We start from the raw sequence: 18,760 nt of genomic DNA on the forward strand, positions 1-18,760 counted from the left end.
TTATCTTCCTCACACAGCTGGGAACCTTGTGTGTGGAGCCACAGCTGTTCCTTCTGCCCCTTCATCATGGAGCTGGCTCTCTGATTTTTGAGATTCTTAGAACTGTTGATGGTGTGGTAGCACTCCTTCTGAAGGTCTCTTCAGTAGAATGACTTTCCTTTCTTCACCTGTGGTGTTTCACAATGAGTGACAGTGGCTGCCCAACCTTATCGCTGTTTCCTGCACCTACTTTCTAGCCATTTTGTGTTTTGGAGTGCTATTCTGTTTCTACTCTAGCTTTGGATGTCCTCTATTTGACTGCTGTCAACCTGGGGGATCTTACTGGGGTGAAGATCCCGGACTCTCCTCACACATACTCAAGGAGGTTTCAACTATCATTGCTAACTGCCTGTCACTGCAGTTCTGGTCCCTGGTTGGCCCATGTCACTTCCATCTGTTGCATCCCTTGCAACCCTAATACCTGGCTGGCTTGTTTATTAGACCACTATTCTTGATCAGCTGGAGTTAAATTTCCTGGACAACTGCACCTTAAGCATGTGAATGCTGCTGAAAAATTTTGGGTCACTCAGATCGTGGTCTCCTTAGTGTCATCACTGATTTCTTTTCTCTGCAGCCTTCTTTACCTGCTCTCGGAAGACTGCAACCTCTGCATAGTCTGTCTCCACATACCAACATACAGTCAGGTGCATAAATATTGGGACATTGACAGAATTTTCATATTTTGGCCTCTATTCACCACCACAATGGCTTCGAAATGAAACAAACAAGATGTGCTTTAACTGCAGACTTTCAGATTTAATTTGAGGATAATTACATCCAAATCAGGTGAACGGTGTAGGAATTACAATGGTTTCTATATGTGCCAAAAGTAATTGGACTATCAACTCAAAAGCTATTTCATGGACAGGTGTGGGCTATTCCCTCTTTATTTCATTATCAATTAAGCAGGTAAAAGGTCTAGAGTTGATTCTAGGTGTGACATTTGCATTTGGAATCAGTTGCTGTCGACTCTCAATATGAGATCCAAAGAGCTGTCACTATCAGTGAAGCAAGCCATCATTAGGCTGAAAATCAAAACAAACCCATCAGAGAGATAGCAAAAACATTAGGTGTGGCCAAATCAACTGTTTGGAACATTCTTAGAAAAGAATGCACCAGAGAGCTCAGCAACACCAAAAGACCCGGAAGACCATGGAAAACAACTGTGGTGGATGACAGAAGAATTATTTCCCTGGTGAAGAAAACCCCTTCACAACAGTTGGCCAAATCAAGAACACTCTCCAGGAGGTAGGTGTATATGTGTCAAAGTCAACAATCAAGAGAAGACTTCACAACAGTGAATATAGAGGGTTCACCACAAGATGTAAACCATTGGTGAGCCTCAAAAACAAGAAGACCAGATTAGAGTTTGCCAAACAACATCTAAAAAAGCCATTACAGTTCTGGAACAACATCCTATGCACAGATGAGACAAAGATCAACTTGTACCAGAGTGATGGGAAGAGAAGAATATGGAGAAGGAAAGGAACTGCTCATGATCCAAAACATACCACCTCATCTTCCACACTTAACTTAAAATTCTAATTATTGGTATAATAATTTGTTTGAGGACCCTCATTAGGCTAGAGATCTTCCTTGCGTACACTTGAGGTCCATTCTCATAGATCTTTCACATGATGCTTTTGCACTTTTTTACTCGTATCTATTGTCAAACAGAGACCCAGCTCCTTTTATATTTTGTTACTTAGGGGCCTATGTATCAAGCTTTTTTTCCATAAAATTATGTAGAAACTGCAGTTTCTACATAATGTTATGAATTATTTCTATGTAATAATAGCACAATGCAGGATACTGCCCAGAAATCTCCACTAGAGTGCTAATTAGCCCTGCAGATCACAGTCCCCATTAGTATCAATGGGGAATACAATTTAACCCCTATGTACCAAACTCCAAATGGCAAAGCTTTTTGGAGTTTGGCCCTGTTTATTTACACCATCTTCAGATGGTGTGAACTGCTTTAAGCCTATGGAGGCTTACGAGTAGCCACTGGCCATGGGCGGAAATTGACACTATGCGTATGCACAGAGTCAGCTGCTGACTTCAACAAAAGATGATAATTTAGAAGACTGGGACAACCCGGTTCTTTTTTGGGCAATGTCCAAAGCTGTGCTCAGTGGCCACATAATTGCAAATCAGGCTGGATGGATATGGGAATGCCAAGAAAATTATGATGCGTTACATACAACCATGAATCATGCTTATCAACTCTTTGTATCTGATCCAACGGCTCTGCATCTTGCTGACTATATGCAGACACAACTCCTTGTAAGATTTATTTTAGCACATGCACAATTGAAAATTAATATGCAGCCAATCACTATTACAGCTGTTACTCCAATAAACCGGCTAATATGACCAGACTGTATAAGAATAAACAGCAAATAGCTGTCATTAAGGACCCGACTACCAACCAGAGGGTTACATACACTTCAGGTATCCTTTCCAAATTTCAACAATATCATACATCCCTTTACACAGCCCCTTTCCAGTGACCCAGTACTACACCAAAGATTATAGGAAGAGGGTAACCTATCTAAACTCTCCTCGACCCAGTGTGAATTTCTTAACTGAGACATTATCAATTTTGAAATGTCCACTGTAATCTTCCATCTTCCCAATAGTAAATCTCCAAGTGCTGATGGTCTACCAAGGGAATATTATAAGATTTTGAAACCTAATATTACACCCCTTCTTATTTCCCTTATTCAAGGAATTCACAAGCACATAATACCCTTTCACAAATTTAATGAGACCCATACTATTATGCTCCATAAGCCCTAAAGACCCGAAAGGCCCATCATGCTGGATAACCAAGATTTCAAATTGTTGGCTAATATAATAGCAAATTACCTTCAATCTCTTTTACCCCAACTTCTTACCCCACATCAGCTCGGTTTCACTCATATTAGATTCTCATTAAAAGGGGTTTGCACTGCAGTGTCTGTGATTGTAGCAGCCTCAGCAAGTAAATAAATCCTATCTTTACACAGGGTCTTGGTCCAACTTGCTGAAAATATTTGAAATCCGAGTTTTTGGGCATACCTTCTCCCAATTCTTCAGATACCTTTACTGTACACTGGCCACTTCCCTGGACATTAATGGAGAGCATAGTTCCTTCATTATCATGTCTAGGATGATGAGGCAAGGATGTCCCCTCTCCCCTCTCTTAAGAGACATAGTTTTAGACCCCTTTAGAGAATTGTCACGCCTAAGGGTTGGGATTGGTGTGAGAGGAGACTTGGGAGGCATGTATAAACTGGGTGGCTTGAGCGAGGACCTCCTTATGAATTACTGTGAGGAGGTAGATGAACTGTAGAGGATGATGGGCTCGAAGGTGAGGACAGGAATGAATTGTCTTTATTAAACAGCAGGTTGGAATGAGGACTGGAGATGATATCGGACTGGGAGAAGAGAATATAACTGAAGTTGATGTTACTGGATAGATAAGCAGAACCGGATTGGGACCGATGATGCTGAATTGATGGGTAGCACCGGTTTGAGACCAGTGATACTGAATTTAAGAGCAGGGTGGGTTTGAGACCAATGATGTTGAAGTGGATATCAGATGGGACTGATGATTAGAGATATCGGATGGGACCGATGATTGGAGGTATTGGCTGGAACCGATGGAGGCAGATATGAACAAGTCTCTGTGGTAAAACCAGACTGCAGTGCTAGATGGAATTGGAGACTTAATTACCAGACTAGGATCCGGAATGTAATGGACTGGAACCATTCAGATACAGAGTACCTGGGAGCTCAGCACAGAGCTGTAATTTCAGATGGAACGATGTTGTACTGGAAACAAGGCCCAGTCAGGAATGGAATTTATAGGGGTGGATCCCCAGGGATTGGATGCTGCGATCAGCTGGTCTGGGAGCATCGCGCTGAGGGGATGAAGAGCGTCAAGTGACAGAGTCTAACATGGCTGCGCCCATACTGTGTTTTGGCGGGAACTCTGGCGTGCAGATTGTGTACCATCATGCTGAGGAGACACGCTGTGAGCAAAGAGCTGCAAAGAGCCATCTCCATACTCAGTGACAGGACACTGAGCAGACTGGGCAGGAGCAGCACAGACATACCTCAGCACCAGCTGGGAGCGATGTGCAGCATGAGCGGACCTTTATGCTATTTGGGAGCGATGCACAGTGAAAGCGGACTTCCGCACTAGCCTGGACAGACACTGGAGAGGTAAAAACATGTTTTCTTGGGACTGGAGCGTGTCAAAAATACGGCAGTCTTGGACTACTTTTCGAGGCATTCAACTGGGCACTCAGGAGGTTAAGTTCGTAACCTTCGCAGATGACTTGCTTTTATATAGATCTTGTCTGGAATTCATCTATATTGAATACATTTATGGACTTTGGTTCAGTCTCAGGGTTTTACTATTTACCCTGATAAATCACCAGTTTTAATCATGGGTCCCACTGCACAACTTTCCTGGAGATCTCCAGTTCTCCTGGGTTCCAAAATCTCTCTGATATTTTCGAATATATCTATTGAAAGATATGCATGATTTATATAATCTCAATATGACTGGTGTAATTTGCGACATAGTGGGGGAGCTCTCCAAGGGGTTTACACTTCTGTTCGTGTTTTATGCCTGATATTTAAAAGGGCAGTGCTTTTACTGGCAAGACACGGCTAGTAAAAGCACTGAGCTTTTAAATATGGGGCATAAACACGAACAGAACTGTTGGGTTTTACAACCCGACACTTCGTATATAAACCTTCAAGTTTAAACATTAATGTTATCAAACTTAGATAGGATATACATTTAATCAAAATGATAATGTTTCCAAAACTTCTTTTTATATCTCCTTTTGCAAATGTCACGACCAGGGTTTCTCAGCATGGTGGTCGGCGGGTGTTACCTGTGAGGATGCTGAGGCGGGGTTCATCTGGCGGTGGTGCTGGTGCCTGGCGGGGAGCATTGGTTTTGCTTGGAACTTTGGGCATATTGTCACTCTGTGCTGGGTAGGCCTGGCTGTGCTTCCGCTCCGGCATGGGCGCCGCCATCTTGCTTTCAGCCATGTGACCTAGTCGGCCAATCCTGGCGTGTCACATGCTCACTCTCTGAACAGTCACGGCTTAGCACTGGGTATTTAGGGGAGTTCAGAGCTCCCTTGCATTGCCAGTGCAACGTGTTTCTTAGCGCAAGCTGAGAGAGAGATCCTGAGCTTGTCCGCCTGCCTGTTGGATCTCTGCCCAAGCCTGACCTGACCGGCTCCACACCCTGCTGGAATCCCCTGCCTATATGTCTATATGGGATAGCATATACAGGCTGTGACACACCCCGAAAGCCGTCGCAATATGCCTGTTTTTTGCTGCCACTCCTCATTACTTCCCCCAAATGCTCCCTGCCTGTCAATCACACTGTAAGTAAAAAGTTGCTGCGAGCGACTTCGATAATGTACCTTGACGCATGCATGACTTTGACACGTGCAGTTTACCGATAATCGTTCAACTGTGTAAATATGGCATTGTGTCTGAATCAGGCCCATAATTATTAATTAATAATAGATCTTTTCAAAGAACTAAAAGGGAACTGCTAATATTTTTTGTTTAAAAAAAATATGTGAATGAATGATAGTAGTCCTAAACTTTAGAGCCTTATATATGAACAGATTATTAAGTACGAGCCTAGAAATGTTTTACAAAAATATATATTCAATAGTCTAAATTGCATGAAAGCAAGCTGTTTTAGCAAGGTATGTATTGATGAATAATAGCTCCCATTAATTAGTAAGTCTCTAAGGAGATATGAGCACTATGTAATTTCAAACTACTAACTGTATTTAGTATTAAAATTTACACTGACTAAAGCTTTGTCTCCTAGGCAATCTTAAAAAATGAATTTATAATAAACTAGGATATCTATAAAACAATGATCCATGTACTTATTTTTAATTTTTGGTAATTTGAATGATATGAGAAAAATTAGATTCTAATTACAGTGTACCAAGCCACAATTACAAACGGATACCTATAGTGCAATTTGGTATACCTTTTCCTATACTTTACCTATAATACATGTTTAGTTTTGCTTGTTGCAACAAAAAATGATCTTTTAATTGAATGTATTGATGTACTTCATGTAGGTTTCATCACATAAAGTTTTCTATTTCAACTACCGACATATTTAGTGTCCGGGTCTCAGGAAAGGTAACAAACATGATAGCTAATGGTCAATTCACTATACATAGAATGTACGATCCACATAAAATGGTTTTAACTATGAACTGCAGGTTTCAATTTAAATGTTGAGAAAATAAGAATATAAACAACGTCAAGTTCACTTTATGGAATTAAGCATGTTATTACATATACTTTATAAATATTAATGTTTGTGTAAGTTTTAGCATTGCTGTACATAGGATTTACATATTTAAGGTAACATAATAAATATCTCCTCCGTACTATTGCCGTATGCCTTGACAAAGACTGTCCATTGGAATGCGTTAGAAGATTCGAGTGTCAGAGGAGTTTTCCTTTGCCCCTGTGATACACAAACATTGCAGACCTCTAAACAGTGGGATTTAATATCCATATCAGTTCTTTCATGCTGTCTAAGTTTTAGGTTTATACTGTACTATTCAGAGAATTGAAGGCAGGAGGCAGAAACCTGAAGGGTAAGAATATTTACAATTGAGGACTGAAATTGATGGTGTTTGGTGTCGGTAAAGGGATGTTTTATTAAGTTCAGTATACATAGGAAGTATCTACAGGTTGATGTGATGTCATTTAATAATTTATATCAAGTAAATGCACTAGAATAGGGGATGGGCAACCGGAACCAAATTGTTTTTTTTCTGTGTTATGTAGACATATTGTATTCTCAGTTTTTGTTTGCTGGAAAGATGGACAATCACTATATGTTACATTGATAGATATTGAGGCATTTGTTGCTGCCAATTTGTCTATACTATGTTTTACTTTGTGGAATTACTGAAAATAAAGTGTCCTTAATTAGAATTGATCACATCTACAGGTTGATATATCAAGCAGTGAAAAGCCTGTAGAAGTGGACCACTGGTGAGGTTGCCTAAAGCCAGAGCCGTAACTAGACTTTTTGGTGCCCTGCGCCATAGAGAGCATTGGCGCCCCCCCCTCCCCATTTTTTAAATAGAGACATAAGATAGTGCACCTGGAAAAGGGCCATGGCCTTATGGGGAAGGGCCAGGGAAGAGATAGGGGAGGCCAGGAGATGCTGGGGATAAAAGAAGAGGAAGCTACAAGTGAGAATGATAATAAACAGGAAATTGACAGGTCCAAACAGCACCCCCTGCCCTGCGGTGCCCTGTGCCATGGCACTGGTCGCACTACCCTAGTTACGATCCTGCCTATAGCAACCAATCAGCTTCTATCTATCATTTTATAGTACTTATTAAATGTTACCTCAAAGCTGATTGGTTGCCATGGGCAGGTTCTTCATTTCTTCACTTTTTTCACTGCTTGATACAGTAAATCAATCACTTATTCATTAAGGGACATTGTTATATTTTGAACCATGTTTTGTATCAGAGTTTAAATGTGGAGTGCTGCTTGATCACAGCAAATACTGTAGACAGATTTTCTTTTTCGTGTAAAACAGACTTTGAACATACAACATTTTATTGCCCATGAGAAAGCGCTCATGAAAGATGTATCTGCCATATTTTTGTTAGAACAACAATAATATTGACACATATTTTAGCCAAGACTATATATATATATATATATATATATATATATAAACAACGGAAAGAGGTGGCACTCAACAGACTTGTTGATAAAAAATATCCTTTATTAAGTCTGTTGAGTGCCACCTCTTTCCGTTGTTTGCATATGGGGCTAGTACCCTTAGGAGGGCACCACAGCAAGTGATATTTGGTTTGGTCCGTGGAGTGCCGGGTCAATTTTGCTATATATATATATATATATATATATATATAATGGTAATGCCGGCACTCCACAATATAGGCTGTACTCACCTGGGTGCCCTCAATTGGTTAATGAACCAAGTATATGCAGAGAAAAACAGCGCCACTCACAGGACTTGAAATAAATAAGACTCACGACTCCAAAGGATCTGCGTTCAACGTTTCAGTCTGTGTGACTTTTCTCAAGAACAACAGTGAACAGATACACAACATACCTAAATACCCAGTGACATCCCATAATGTCCATGCTTGATTACCTTCCCGCCCGCCAAGTGAACAACGTCATAGAGGCGGGACCGGCACGTGATGACGTGGCTATCGAGAGCTCCAGGTGCCGCATGTTGGTTTCCAAGGAACCCGGCTCTGACAGGAGACCATGTGTCATGACACGGCTCACACGAGCGTCGGGTGTCACTATAGATTACCATGGCAACCCGGCTCTGTGTGAGCGCTGCGTGGGGCAGAACAAAACAGCAATCAAAGTAACCCATTTAAAACAATGCTCAATAAAATACATAGTTTGCTGTATGAATATGTAAATAATGGACACAAGGTCTAGTGGTTATAGATGCAATAAAGGTAAGTCCACGAGATGCACGGAAGTGCGGTGCAATAAATATGGGCAGGACATAATGAAGACAAATAGTGAATAATACATAATGGATATATAAACCAAAAAAGTGTATGAACAAAACCCAGATATGCAGCAGGTGCTGCATACACAAATTAAAAAATAAAGACCAAATGATAAGACATATGCTGTGAAAAAGCAGGATGGGAAGCAAATATGTCCATTATTTTACATATTCATACAGCATGCTATGTATTTTATTGAGCATTTTCAAGACCAAGTTCGGCTTCGCTAGTCACTTAAGAGCGCACGTTAGAAAATTATGTCAGGGAGTCGCCGTCGACTGACATGTCGTGGAGGACATCATTATCATTATATATATATATATATATATATATATATATATGTATATTTATATATATAATGTGATAGAAACACTGGAGAAGTTAGGGATGCATGTATATGTGTCCCAGATTCCTGTAATATGTATTTTAACCCCCAGGAAAAGTCTGTTTTACAAACAGATTTGAGGGTCGGCTTTTGGTAAAAGCTGGACAATGGGTCCTGGGGGTATGGATGTGAGAGAGAAGGGAGGGCTCCATCCACAGGGCCGTTTCAGGTGTTAGACCTTTCAGCCTGAGAGCAGGCTAATTAGGATTACACCAAGAAGTGGCTCAATATAGCTGCGTAAGAGTTTAGATGCAGGGTCTCACACACCCTGGGGAGAACAGACACTGAGGTTTTGTTCAGAGACACTAGGACCTTTTTGAAAGAGCTGTGTTTGTGGTGAGGCAGTAGGCCTTGCCACTTGTAGAGAGGAAATTATCTGTCTAGCCAGTGCCCAGCCAAGCTAGGATTTGTTTTATGTTTGGTTTATTTGACTATTAGAGTTGCACAATAAAAATTGGTGCCGACCAGCTTGCACGAAAACCCACGACTGTAGTGCTGTTTCCTGGCTGCTGTGTGTAAGGAGGTGTCCACCTACCCCAGGAAAGGGACCCCTACCCCGATCATGTCACAATATATATATATATATATATATATATGTATATATATATGAGAGACAGAGAGAGTTTAGAGGTCTTTAGGATGCGCCACCACAATGTCTTTGAATTAACACTTCAGTAACCTGGATGGATATGTTCCTTGGAGATGTTTTCTGAAGAAGGAGGATTTGAGAGGATTTATTCTTTAGATTTATAGCAAATACAGAGTGATTTATTGCTGGACTCTTCAGGGAGTCAGGGAGATTGCTACTATTTCAGGGAGTCACCCTGACAATCAGGGAGAGTTGGCAAGTATGATTCTACCCCAGCAGTCACACACACACACTTACCATAATTCTACCCCAGCAATCACACACTTACCCTAATTCTAACCCAGTAATCAAACATACATTTACTTCAGAAAACAGTGAGTCTTTCTGGCTGCAGCTCCTCCTCCTCCCTGTGAGTCAGCTGCTACTCAGTCCATGTAACCCCGCCCCGTTCTCAGCCGTCACTTTCTCTTCCTCTCCTCTACTGAAGTTTTGACAGCCCTGCGGGAGCCGAGGGAGACTGCAGAAAATTAGCCAGGCGGAAGGTTCCATCCCCAGGGCAGCATGCGCTCTGCGCTAGCGCACCAGCCGCGCCTCCCTAGTTACGGCCCTGTTACATAATTTATACAATTTTATTTTTAAAAGTGTCCAGTTGCTCATGTAAAAAAAAGTGATATTTTAAAATGTTTTAATAAAAACAAAACCTGTTGAATCTATGCAAGCGTGAGCATTGTAATAATACCTAACACACCAATTCTGCAATTCCTTGAGTAGATGTAGAACATCTTACAGTACAGTCCAGTTTCCTGATGATAAACTTCCCTTGCAAAATCTCAAGGACAAGTGATGTTCTCTTGTATCTGTGTAGATAGATGCATCATGCACAGAGAGAGCAATAAGCGCATGCGCTGCTGCTCGTTATGCCAATTTAACCAATTAACATGTTTAAGTGTTAGGTTTGAACTTTTATTGGAAAATATTGAGGCCCCCTGCTGGGAGAATTTTCCCCCTAGACCCCACCTCTAGTAGGGCCTGCTCATTATTTTCATTTTTAAAACGATATCAGTGATTTTTTTTCCTATTTCTTGAACTGGTTATAAGAATTAAGGTGCGTGCACACACAACGATTTTTTGAACGATTTAACTATAACGACGTCGTTATCATTCAATCGTTCAAAAAATCGTTCAGTGTAAAACGATTATCGTTCATGTGCATTCACGTTTGTCGATTGTAGTTTGTAGTTCAGTCAGACTGGCCAGCTGAACAATTTTCAATAGAAGTTGCAAAATTTTTCATTAAACACACAAAATCTTTTATTATGTAAAGTAAAACCAACTACTTTGTAAAACGATTTTCGTTCACTTTTTCAAGGGAAAAAGTGAACGAAAATCATTCAACGAAAATCGTTCATTACTTACATCGCTGTGTGTGTACTCACCTTCAAAAATTAGACCAAAGAAATGTGCAATAAACATGATTAGAAACTAAAGTGAAAATGAACGATATCCCACATTAAGGGTTATGGGGCACCTATTGGGAAGCAGAGGCTACTGTACTGAAGAAACACAGATTCTTGTAAACAACTTTCTACTACAGAATAAATGTGTTCTCTTATCAGAGTGACAGAAAGTTATCAACATAGCAGGAATAGCTACTTTAAAGGGGCCTATCCATTAGCAGATCTTTTTGAAAGACAAAAGATTTATCTTTTGAAAATTCTTGGGGCTGCTGTGACAGATATCTGTCATGTACCCGACAGATTTTTTTGCAAATGATGAACGATATTGCATGACATCATTCTGGGAGTGGATTTTTTTTATGCTTCTATTCATTTTCATAAAAAAATCGTTCATCGTTCGTCGTTTACCGCGACAGATATTTCTAATATCTGTCAGCGATAAACGATAATTGACCAACATGTTGGAGAGACAAAAGACCCAATTTGTCGGCCGCGGGAGTGCGCATTTTTATCGTTCAGAGCCTATCCATTAGCAGATAAATTGAATGACTGAACGATAAATCATTCATCGTTCAAATTTATCTGCTAATGGATAGGCCCCTTAAGGATGGCTTTGACATTTAGGACAGGCTTACTTAATGGGACAGAAATAATTTTTTCTTTTGCTTTTTTTTATTGGTCTGTGGAAGTCCTGAGCAATTAGTCAAATCATTATAACTCATTGTATTGGGCACATAATTGAGAATTATTGTCCTGTGAGATCTCACATACATCAATGTAGTAAAACTGTGAGTGTGACATGACAATCTCATATTGCAGGTTCAGTTTTATCATGCAAGTCTAGTGCTTCACTTTTGGGTCTTTTTTCTCTGAGTACCACATGCAATTTACCAAATAGACTTTTTTTGTGTGACACAACCAAATAACACTGCACCAAGAGAGCAGATTTGCACACAGGTTTAACCACTGTTATTAGGATATTTATTAGAAAATGGTCTTCTTGTTTTCCCCATCTCTCCTGGGAACTCAGTATGAATCTTCACAACCTACGTTTAAACCAATTACTTTGGTCAGATTGGAATTTTTCTAGTTGCTATTACATTTGCTACGAGAGCTCAAGTTATTGATCTACTTTTTATGAGAAATCAAAAAGAGGCAGCAAAAGTTTCACTTGACGAAAGATTCCTCCCCAAGGTGTTTGTGATGATGTAGATGAGAATTCTCTAAAACAGAGTTATGTCAAATGTTCAAAAAGTTGTTATGAAAGAGAATCAGCATAACTTTAAAATGTTTATACTTTGTTACTTATAGTGTCTTGAACTGTTGTTTCTAGTTACCTTACTTGTGTTTAACAGTAATCGATGAAGATATTGTATACAATGTTAAACACATGATGAGTGCAGAATAGACACTGAGCAGGAGCACAATTAGAATGGATGTAGTATACATATCAGTAGCCAATATCTATTACCCATGATCATTGTGCATACATTTTAATTCAGTCCACTGGTATGCAGTCATTATGCCGACATTGACTCATTATGTTGACACCACAAGTCGACATGTTTAAAATGCTGATATGCTACATGTCAACACCTGCACCATGTCTACATGGTTAAAATATCAACATTTGACATGTTTATATAGTCATAAAGTTGACAATAGAAATATTAGGGCTTTTTTATGAAAAGCAAAACCAGCCAAATGGCAGCCCTTTACATTGCCCCCAATAAGTCAGATCCCAGCTCGATAAAATCACCAAAAAACACAGAAACAAGACAGTATTCAGACTTTTGGTATTTGCTATGAGCTTGTATTGAGTCACATGTTATATTTAACACACAACACTTTAAATTATAGTTTCCATGTACTAACTATGATTATTTTCTTTGATGTTTAAAACAAAGCTCACAAAGTAATATAATAGCTGTCACACTTATGGTGCATACACACGATCAGATATGTCAGATGAACGATTTGCAAACGATTGAACTATTTTTGATTGCATTAAAATGAATGGAAATCGTCCAAAACTGACTGCAAACACATCAGATGTCAGATATCGTTATCTGACAAACGGGAACACGCATCATTCATCGTTGCACACATGTCAGATTTTTCTTTCAGACATGAACTATTGAACGATTTTTAACCGTGTGTATGCACCATAACACATATTTGGATTATAACTGGTTATCATAGGACAATGAAGTCATGAGCTGAATAAAATGGAATAGCATTTGACTACTGTGTAACTTGTTTTTTGCTAAATAAATATAGACAAACCTAATGTATGGTCATGGTAACTCTGATACACCAGCTGGAAAAACAGTGCCAATGAAATACTGCATCAGCAGAACAGTACGTGGGCTGAAGCAGAACTCTTTTAGGGTCAAGCTTATAAACACTGATACTCATTACTTTATTGAATATTACATTATAAATGCAGACTATTTCATAGTACAGCTACATTGTACTTGCTTTTGCTTCAAGTTGCTAGGTAAGTGGAAAATTGCCTGTTTTTCACATTGTTGTGACTAAATGAATTGCTCACAAGAAACATTTGTTTTGGTTCTTTACATGTGTCTTTTCTGTGTTTGTGCAGCTACAGAGTCCTGAATCCTGAATTATTCACTTTGCATCATGCTGGCACTGTAGTCATGGCAACAGATACAAATGCAGAAGAAGAGCAAATGTCTAGCCCAGGTCACCTTCATCCTTCACTTAAACTAGATCTTCCACCAGATGCTAAACTCACCGGTAAACACTGTATAAATTTAAACCACAATGTCCAATATTTTACAATGTTTTTGCATTTACGCAGCACTGTAATTGCATTCTCAAAACGCCTCCACTGAATTGCAAATTGCCTGTGTAATAGCTTCAACTCTAAGGGACTGCACAGCGAGTGCTTTGAAAAAAACAAGCCTTTAGCCATTTGCTGCTATTGAAATGACTAAAGCATATCTGTATGTTACAGCTACCCATCATTTGTACACTTACCAGGTGACATTTATTAATTCATTGTTCATGATTAATAAATAATAATGGAAAGTAATTTGTGAATTGATTAAATCTAGATAATACAAATAGTCTTCTTTCTTGTTTGTAATATTCTAGTCTTCTGTTCTTAGAACATCTTAAGGCTTTTCATTGAATTATTCCCATACATGCACATGGTTTCTTTGTCATACAAGGGTGGATGCCATCTGTGCCAGGTGCTTTATCTTTTCCTGTGTTAGACAAGTAACATTAAGTAATGTGCATAGACTATTGCTATTTCCTCCTTTGTGAATACAGGTGAAAAACACATAGAGCAGCTTTCTCATCAGATGGTGTGATAAGAATCCTAGGATCATGCCTAGTGCAGAAAAGTGCTAGGATGCCCCTTGTCTAGTGTGGACGCCTTCTGCAAACCTTTTACTGCCATACTGACCAATGAGAGGAGAACAAATCACCCATTCACTGCTGCCCCGCAGTGGACAAACATGCCTTCCCGGCAATTGAGACCATGCAGTCACGATGTGACAGTGTGACAGAGCCCTCACATAGAGACTGTTCCACTGAATTCTGGATGGTAGGAAGATATGCATTCGCATTTGGTCTCTGGGCCTGATTCAGAACCGGTCGCAAGCGGTGAGCGCTCGCAGCCGGGTCGATGTTTGCCCACTGGGCACGCGCACGACAGAGCCGGGTGCTCCGTCGCTCCGGGTCTCGCACCAAAGGGGACGAGCTGTCGATGGTGAGTGACAGCTCGCCCCGTTTGGTGGGCAGCCGGGGGGGGTGGCCAGCCAGACGGAGGCGTTCCCAACGGAACGCTTGCAGTTTGGGGGCGGCCCCACTGACATCACCAGTGATGTCAGTGGGAGAGCTTCCGGCTCTGTTAGAGCCGAAAGCTCTCTGGGGCTTGTCGCCACGAGACCCTACCACATGGGTCTCGTCGCAAGTCCGATGGACGCAATGGTCTTGACCATCGCGACCATCAACCTGGCTGCTCACTATAGCTGTGGGTGGTCACACACAGCTATGCGAGCGGCCAGGAGGCCGCTCCAGAAAAAAAAATTCTTTTAGAGTTTCCGGCTCTGAATCAGGCTCTCACTTAAGTGCCTGGATAGGTGGTTCAGGATGGTGGCAGCTTGAATTATAAACAGTGTGGGAAGGGCATCAGAGAAATTGAATGGTCAAGACACAGGGGGAGATGTATCAAGCTTCCTAAAGAGTGGAAAAGTGGAGAAGTTACACATAGGAACCAATTAGCTTATAGCTAGCATTTATCAAGTACTTTCTATAACATGATACAGTAGGTAGAAGCTGACAGTTTGTCATAGGTGACTTTTCCATTCTTTTGGAGGCTTGAAAAATGATTATGATAGTGGTGAGAGAGCAGTTTATAGTAAGAGGGAGGATTAAGATAATGCATATGTCCGGTGGTCATTCATACCGATCCCGTCACACTGACCTGCTCACTTCTCTATGCAATGTTATTCTACAGTCATTTTGTTCATTGTGTTTGTCCTGCCACTCGCTCTTGTTTCCATATGTCCATTAGTGATGTAAGTAGGAGTGGGAGCAACCATGAAAATGCTTTGCATTCAGATGCTCATCAGTATAATTAACTGGGATCGGTATGAATGACCGCCGGACATATGTCCGACGGTTCAAATCCCAACAGCAGAAGACCGACAGCCATTAAAATCCCAAAGGTAAGTATTTTAACTATTGCTAACCCTCTCCCCCTCCTAACCCTCCTTTAGGGGTGCCTAACCCTAACCTCCCCCCCTAGTGCCTAACCCTAGCCCTCCCTGTAAGCGCCTAAAACTAACCCCCCTTCCCATCACCCTAAACCCAAGACTCCTGGGGGGGGGTGCCTAACCCTAGCACCCCCCCCAGAGGTGCCTATCGCCAACCCCCCTTCCCCTACCCCAACCCTCCAGAGGGTGCCTAACCCTAAGTCCCCCGTGAGCCCTGAAAACTATCTCTCCCCCCCCCCCCCGCAGCTATCCACGCTCGGTGCGCGGCTTACTTTCTTTCGGTATGCCGGGCGTCGGGCTCCCGGGGTAGGTCTAATGACAGGCGTCGGGATTTCGATGACTGTCATTAGTACCCTGCCGGGATTTGACAGTCGGGAAGCCGGCGGTCGGCATCCCGACTGCATACCAGTGTGACAGAGGAGAAGGCAGAGAGGACTGCTGACAGATGTGTTCATCAGTGTGATTAGGGAAGATGGGAAATGCACACAAGAAACAGGTAACGGAAGTAATCAGGCAAGATTGTATGAATACCAACAGCTTGAAGTTCAGGATGACCACACAACTTGGGAAGTTACCTACCCAGATGGGGATGTAGTCAGGATCCCGGTGGTGACCATCCCAATGATCACAATACCTGCAGCATAATCCCGATGGTCACAATACCTGCAGCAGAATCCCGATGGTCACAATACCTGCAGCAGAATCCCGACAGTCAAAATACCTGCAGTAGAATCCCAATAGTCAAAGTACAGACAAATTTGCGATGGTATTACAAATAGGATTAGGTTCAGGGTTAGGCACTAGGGTGAGGGTCAGGGTTAGGCTGCGGTAGGGGACAGTTAGGATTAGGCTGCCAAAGGGAACGGTTAGGGTTAGGCTGCCGAAGGGAACGGTTAGGGTTCAGCTGCAGGAGGGGTGGGTTACAGAGAATACTCACTAAATTCATTGGGGTTTTGACCGTCGAGATCCCGTTGCCGCTATTGTGACCGTCCGGATGGTCATCGGCGGGATATCGTACCCAACCCATTCAGATGTGCTGATATCAATTCATGTTTTATATTAACTATTAACATTTTAATAAAAAATTGCCATTGAACACTATTAAGTCACATTAGCAGTCTGCTAATATATTTTGTTTGGTATGAATAAATTAGGGTAAAATTCACTGTATATATTTAAGCCTATGAATATAAACCACTTTTATCAATTTATTCCAAAATGATTATTCTATATAGTTGTACAGCTAGGGCAAACTTGTTAATCTGGAGGACACGCGGCACTTGCTGTTATGGTTGTATGTACTTGTTCCAGTATTCATCAGTCTATTTTTACGTTATTATTTAGATTCAGTCGACTATTCTAATCCAAGTACAATACGCAGTGACATGGATTCTGCACGTACACAGATGACAAATGACATTGAAACTCCATCTCTGCTTACAAAAAAGCAAGCAAAAATAAACATGTCCTCAGTTATTCTTCTGAATCATCTTGGAAATATTTGTATTCACCTTAAAAGAGCTGTGGTGAGACATTCTAATAGACCTAAGTTTGTTTTTTCCTGCCCTGCTTTCAGTCCCAATCAAATTCACTTGTTTCTTTGAATTATTTAAATGTCTGCAAATGATCAAATATCTGCTTATTCTGCTTTTATAGAATAAATGATTATATTTTGAGCATTAAAATAATTTTAAAGGGGAAATATGTAATTCTTGCAGTCATGGGTTATGCTAACTGGCTAATAAATCTTATGGTCAATGCTTGTTTACAACAGCAGCTACAGTATATTATTAAAGTAGATATTTGTATTCATATTTGTTAATGTTTTATTTTCAGGTAATTTTTAAATAGTATTGCATTTACCCGCATTGCTACATGTTAAAGTTAGAGATGTGCAGCCTTGGATCAGTTCTGATTTTCCCGTCAAATTCAGATTTTTCCTGCCAAAAATCAGGGCTATGAAAGAGGCAAAACGTCATCTTTCATGGACAAACATCATCTTTCTTGGACTTTTGTGATGAAAGATGATGTTTGTCCATGACAGATAATGTTTTCCTCATTCTGAGACCAGATTTTTGGCGGGAAAAATAAATAAATCCAAATTTGGCGGGAAAATTCAAACTAATCAGAGCCTGCACATCTCTAGTTTATTGCCTCAGATGTGTCTTCATACTACTATCCTTTTAGAGATGCCTGGCACGACTTAGAAGCTACACCATGGGGGTGCTTTAGTACTTTTCCTTAAATATGCATCTTATTCACATTGTAGCCACATACAAAGTTGCTTATAGTGTCCTAGGTACTTAGGATTAGTAATTTTATACCAAAGGAGTTGGTATAAAACCACTAATTAAGCATAATGATCCGTGGCGTGAGGCATGGCACAGGTCACTGGTATCGGACCTCTAACTTTTGCCTTTATACCCAGATTAGTTACTGAGTCGCACACAGAAGCTACATCAAATGACAGGGTCAGTATTCAGGGTACCCGTGCAGTATACAATTGTCACAGTGTTGTGTAAAACATCCATATTTTGTGAAAAAGTATCTGGCTGGACGCTTGGTGCTGCTAAATCACAAAGTCCATGGCACGACAGGTGGGGCTATTTGGCCGAATTGAGGATATGTGCATGTGGGCACATCTGTAGGTAGATAATATAAAAAGCAGCTGGAGAGTGACATATGGCATGTACTAGAGTGACACAATTAGGTAAATATAAGTTTATATAGCACTACCATATTGCGCAGTGCTGTACAGAGAATAGTAAAGCACCTGTCTCATTGGAGTTTACAATCTAAATTTCATGCAACAAACTCACTGCAATCCAGTTTTGACAGCAGCCTGTTTTTGTACTTTGGGGGAGAGACCCATGCAAGCACAAGGAGAACCTAAAAACTCCATGCCTCACCCCATTTAAAATGAACCTCTGTGCCCAACAATGTTGTCTACTGTAAAGCAA

General features: G+C 40.8%; 1 protein-coding gene across 1 annotated transcript in view; it reads left to right on the forward strand.

The window, feature by feature from the left end:
• CFAP54 (cilia and flagella associated protein 54) overlaps positions 1 to 18,760 on the forward strand; it is a 399,494-nt gene that overhangs the window by 186,421 nt on the left and 194,313 nt on the right. Inside the window, exons 35-36 of the mRNA XM_088453676.1 lie at positions 13,655 to 13,809; positions 17,145 to 17,326. Of these exons, the coding sequence (XP_088309802.1) occupies positions 13,655 to 13,809; positions 17,145 to 17,326 (337 nt within the window). The remainder of the gene's footprint in view (positions 1 to 13,654; positions 13,810 to 17,144; positions 17,327 to 18,760) is intronic.

The sequence above is a fragment of the Taudactylus pleione genome, unplaced genomic scaffold (genome assembly GCF_031769625.1).
Source record: "Taudactylus pleione unplaced genomic scaffold, aTauple2 ptg000040l, whole genome shotgun sequence".
Classification (NCBI taxonomy): domain Eukaryota; kingdom Metazoa; phylum Chordata; class Amphibia; order Anura; family Myobatrachidae; genus Taudactylus; species Taudactylus pleione.